Here is a 5,515-nt window from a genome sequence, read left to right on the forward strand (position 1 = left end):
CAAATTTTTGTTCAGCGTAAATAATATTGCTCGGGTCTTTGTTATAGGAAGACAAGAATCACACAATAAGCATTTGACAAGGCAAGAATATTTGAAGAGTTCAAGTATTCTCAATTATAGTTTAAACATTCAAATATATATACAATGCATTCTTTTCGAGGAGTTGATTTTTTTTTCCTCAATAAAGGTTAAATAGGCCACCATCAAGGGAAATCATAGTATCTATTCACATTCATCCAAGTATCTTCATACATTCAAGAATCTAAATCTTCAAAATGTTATTCCATTGTTTCCGTTTCCCTAAAGTATTGTGGTAATTTACAACAATCATTATGCAAGGCATGTCTTTCATGATTTCCTTTTCTGAGTTATTGTACTAGCATTTTTTTATCGCATATAAAGAAGCATTTGTATTGCCAAGATATAATACACTTAATGTTTTAGATCTATCTTCTTATCTATGGTAGCACACTTTAATTACATCATGTCAATGTTGATTCCAAATTGGAGTTTAACTAATTCAAACCCCCTCTACATAATAATTTTCTTTCTTCTATATGCAAATGAATAAGTGGCCATAGCACTAAGTCTTATCTCACAAGTTTTGGACCTCACAGAAACCATATAACTAAAAATAACAAAAAATGTAGGGAACAAATAGCTTGAAATAATTTTCACAAGTACGTTATGGATTTAATTTTTTTTAATCAACAAAATTTGTACTACAAAATTCTGATTAGTAATTAAAAAAATCTATTAATTTTAAATTAGCTTATCCTAAAACAAAGATAAGTGTTTTTGGTAAGTATCTTAAATATTTACCAAGGTTCTATCATGTGTTTAATATTACTTGCAACAACAAAAGTCAATCAATTAATTTAATTTAATTTTAATTGTAATAATCAAAATATATTTACTTTGTACTACCTTACATTACATTGAAATGTGAATACTTATAAACTATATAAGATAAGCTGATCCATTATTTAAAAATTGCTAACTTTTAGATTCTTTATAATTGACGACACACTCACTCTTCTATACAACTTTTAGCAAACTATACCTATTAAAATAACTATTGTAAAATAAAAATAACAGTTTTAACTATTGGGAAAAGAAAACACTAATACAACTTCCACTAACAGAAGTCTTATTTACTTTCTGGTAACCGTGGAATTTCACCCTTTTATCAATTCTCAATTTTCGGCCCCTCCAACAGTTGGTGCAGGAATGTTGACTCTTCTCTACAATCTTTATGCTCTCGTCCTTCTGGCAAATATCTGACTCCAAATGGTCACAACGACTTAGATTTAAATATGTCAAAGATCTCAGTTGTTGAAACTCAGATGGCAATTTCTCAAGACTTCGACAAAATAATAAACTTAAAGATTGCAGGGCTTCAAGTCCACCAAAGGTATGAGGCAATCCTTTCAAACTTGTGCAGACCATCAGGTTCAGATGTCTTAGAGCTTTCAGCTTCCCAAATGATTCTGGTAATTCTTTCAAACTTGTGCAGATCATCAGGTCCAGATGTGTTTGAGCTTTCAACTGCCCAAATGATTCTGGTAATTCTTTCAAACTTGTGCAGCCTCTCAGGTCCAGATGTGTTAGAGCTTTCAGCTGCCCAAGTGGTTCTGGTAATTCTCTCAAACCTGTGCACCATGACAGGTGCAGATGTCTCAGAGCTTTCAATTGACCAAATGATTCCGACAGACGCTCCAGATTACTACACCAAGTTATAGAGAGTCTATTCAACTCCCGTAATCCACACACATCCTCGGGAAGCTCACATAAAGAACGGTATCTGTTCAATCTCAGTCTCTTCAACTTATTTAAGCCACGAAGATGGCTATAGAATGCAGTACCTTCCTTGTTGTCTCTCACTTCATCTTTATTAAATGTTATATCTAATTCTTCCAAGGAGGGGTTTGGCATGAAGTCCTGCATTACAGCTGGCTGCCACGCGACTTTTACCGATCTTAAACTTACTGGTAACTGCACGCACAGTTACTAGTTTCTTGTCACAACATTATTTAACAGTGGCGAACATAACAACTAGAAACAAGTCAACAATCAAAACCATAACAGTAATGTACAAAAATGGTAACTGTTTATGTATGTTATTGGGACTTAGGACATGCCTTCAGAGGTCGACCATTTTGCTTGCCGGGAAGCTTCTCGCAGTGTAACACAGCTAATTTATCAAGTGCTTCGACATTCATCCAAGAAATATCACCTGCTATACTCATATATCTTAACTCTGGGAAGCTCACTACATCTTCATCTGTACCGCTAACTCCTATATTACTGCGGCCTCTCATGACCAGAATTCTCAATGTGTCCTTTATCAAATTAAGACGATTTCTCTTAAGCACGCCATGTATACTATGGAGCAGAATTCCTCTGATTCCTTTGAAGTTTCCCTGCGAGACTCAGGTGTCAAACAAATTTTATATAAAAATGAAAGTAAATTTAACTATACCTAGAGGATCAGAAACAGTATGCCTATACCTCATCTTTTTCAATTTTACCCCAAGAATTTGAATCTACGATTCTACTGGATTTTGAAGAATTCTGCCCTATTGATCGAATAATATCATGGACAGACAACAGCTCCTCGTCCTCGCTCATCTCGTTAGAATTCAATTTCTCCATCAAAAGAGTCAATTTATCACTTAAACTCCCCAAATATCGTGGCTTTCCTATGACTGTGGTTATCAGTGCCGCCTCTTGAAGGGATGCGACCTCCTCGGCCCCCACAATATACTCTACAACTCGACGAGGGAAACCCTTTGCAAAGAACCAACATATGTCTAAAAATGCTTCCTTTGTAGACTCCTCCAGCTGGTCATACACAAAATGAAACAGCCGGTTGCTAAGATCATCTTCTTTGATGTTCCCTCCGCTTTCTAAAGCTTCACGGATCCGCGTACAACGCTCTACATCATAATTCTGCTTCTGCAAATGTGCACCAACAATCTTCAGAACCAACGGAATCCCGTTGCAGAGCCTGGCCATCTTTTTTATATCATCTTTTTTACGATCACGAATCACAGGATCACTGCACAGAACTTCTGCTGGATGACTGCCAGAGAGAGTTTTCACAGGATATTCCTTGCGCCTAAGACCGCGTTCTTGGAGCACATCTGTGACGTTCAACATCCTGGTTGTAATGAGTAGTCTGCTACGCCTGGGAAGACGTTGGAGGTCTTCTGGGAGAATTTTCTCCAAATCCTCTTTATGGAGAGCATTATCTATAAACAAAAACACAGGCTTGTTCGTTTCACTTTGAAAAGCCTCTGCTAATTTATCCCTACCATCGGAATCATCTCTCAGATTTACTTGCCCTCCATCATTATAGCTGGGAAAAGCGTCCCTCAAAATTTGTTCTTGCATAGCTTTATAGTTGTTTTTATCTTGATCTAATTCGATTCTGGCATAGTTGTAACTCTCTCTGTCTATTGTGGAGACAACAGCTTTGGCGAGAGTTGTCTTCCCAATGCCACCAAAGCCCCAAATAACAACGGAAGTGGATGATTGATCTTCGTTGTTGTTCATGTTCAGCAGCGTATTTACTGCTTCCAATTGTTCTTCTATGCCAACTGTTGAGACCAAGCGTGTCATGATAATTACCAGAACAAAAGAAAGTACGAATTATTTTTATTAGGCCAAACTTCCATTGTATAAAACTCGAAAGATTTAGTTAGGCGCGGCCTGGTAAATATACGACAGTTTTTTTTTATAGAATTAATGCAACTGACTAATAAGGGAAAATGCAAAATGCAAATTTTGAATCATTGGGCTATCCTTTTGGAAAGAAAACTATTTAATTCTTTCACCTTAGAAATCAATGTTTAAGTCATTTCTAAACATTATAATTTTTTCTTGTACTATAAGAAGTGAGTTTGTTTGTAAGTACCAGCATAGTCTGGGTAGGCTGGCAGTGATAGAGGAAGAAACTCTGGCTGCCGCGCTGACATTTCCTTGAGCTGCGCTGACATTTCCTTCTCTGTTTGCAACGTTTCTTTTCCAATAATGACTTGGAGATCATTTTGGTAAATCCTATCTATCTTGGAGCGAATATCGCTCAAAGTGTCAGAATTTATTGAGGTTTTCAAGAAGCTGCGTCATACAATTAGAAACCTCTCATTGCAAGTCAAACTACAAATGTAACATGGAGATATATAATACTAACAACATAAACTCCAAACCAAATATCCTAGAGGAAACAGGGTACCGACCTGAAGAAATTTCCGGTATCTAGTTGAGAAGCACAACATACTGATCCTTCAACAATATATTGGAAGGCGCTCTTTAAATCCTTCTTGCTTTCATTCTTCAAAGCCATATCGTGCAATTCCTTAATACGAGATGCAAATTGAAGCATGTCTTTTAAGAGCTCTGCACATTCAGTCCGGTTCTGGGATACTTTCTGAGATTTGGATATCAGATAACCCACGATAGAAATTCCTGCAACTGCCCAATGCAGTTGCCCAATTTGCTGAAGTATATCCCCTGCAATTTTTGTGACTTGTCCTATATCAGAAAAGCCGCCCTGTAAAGCAATAATAAAAAGAAGGATAAGTGTTACTGAGAGAATCAGGGGCGGAATAGCAATATTATCATACAAGTTTACCTTAGTGTCAATTTTTTCTGCATGGTCGCTGGCAAAATTAAGAAATGTAATGCCGCTCTGAATAAAGGGAGCCCAATTGGACAGCTTGTCTGTATTAGACAAACTAGTGCTTGGAGTGTGCTGTGCATTCTGTCAAGAAAACAAATTAAAAGGATCTAAATAAACAATAAAGAGCTAGCATAGATAATATTTTTAAAAGGAAAAGAAATGAAGTTTATAGCCAATTACCAGATGCTCACGAATGGCTTTGATGAAATCGTCTGCCTGACGAACGTCTGTATCTTCGAAGCTCTTCAAGACTTGTTCCAGTGTTCGTGAGGTTGAGCATGGCTCTTCAAACGGAGGATGTGAGGACGAAGATGGCTCTTTTCCAGTTTGAACTGACGGATCATGTATAATTAGTAGAGGAGAAGAATCTGGAGGTTTTATTGTTGGATGGGCAAGATCTGGAGGATCTGTCTTCCTCTTCCACCAGCAACAACATACACTATAACAACTCATTGCTAGTAACACAAGTTTTCAATGTACAGGTTTAGCTGATTGATGGTGTCAAACAATTTCACAGTTTTGGAATATTATGGACTCTGAAATCCTGAAACATGTCTATGACAAGCATAACACTGTTTTCCACTACAGTGATGAAAAAAGATTGTCAAATCTCTAAAAGAATAAATAAATGAAGATGATGTTCACGTGATTAGACCCCTTTCTATTATCAACGACATTTTCCTGATTTTTGTTTATAAAAATAAATAAAGAAAGATTCTTGTTATGTGAGTGGGCCCTCTATGCTCTTCACCAAGACTAAAAATAAAAATGATAATACGACCTGTTAAAAAAGTAAAAATGAAAATGATGTTCATGTGCCTTTCCACAATA

The 5,515-nt window shown here is 36.5% G+C and overlaps 1 protein-coding gene across 1 annotated transcript; it reads right to left on the reverse strand.

Moving 5' to 3' along the window:
• Positions 1–982: 982 nt before the first annotated feature.
• Positions 983–5,276, reverse strand: LOC149554504 (uncharacterized). Its single transcript, XM_089828550.1, has 7 exons — positions 4,865–5,276; positions 4,637–4,765; positions 4,242–4,555; positions 3,920–4,122; positions 2,512–3,602; positions 2,142–2,423; positions 983–1,995 (listed from the first exon to the last, which is right to left on the reverse strand). Exons 1-7 carry the CDS (start codon positions 5,135–5,137, stop codon positions 1,105–1,107), a joined length of 3,183 nt encoding a protein of 1,060 aa, XP_089684676.1. The 5' UTR covers positions 5,138–5,276; the 3' UTR covers positions 983–1,104.
• Between the last annotated feature and the right edge of the window lie 239 nt (positions 5,277–5,515).

The sequence above is a fragment of the Cupressus sempervirens genome, chromosome 5, assembly GCF_028749045.1.
Source record: "Cupressus sempervirens isolate cs-2001-9-10 chromosome 5, ASM2874904v1, whole genome shotgun sequence".
In the NCBI taxonomy this organism is placed as follows: Eukaryota; Viridiplantae; Streptophyta; class Pinopsida; order Cupressales; family Cupressaceae; genus Cupressus; species Cupressus sempervirens.

Coding starts and splice junctions, on each gene's coding strand:
- LOC149554504 (XM_089828550.1), bottom strand. CDS start 5,137: ATGAGTTGTTATAGTGTATGTTGTTGCTGGTGGAAGAGGAAGACAGAT. Junction 4,123..4,241: donor GATACCGGAAATTTCTTCAG/GTCGGTACCCTG, acceptor TGTATGACGCAG/CTTCTTGAAAACCTCAATAA. Junction 1,996..2,141: donor AAAATGGTCGACCTCTGAAG/GCATGTCCTAAG, acceptor CTGTGCGTGCAG/TTACCAGTAAGTTTAAGATC.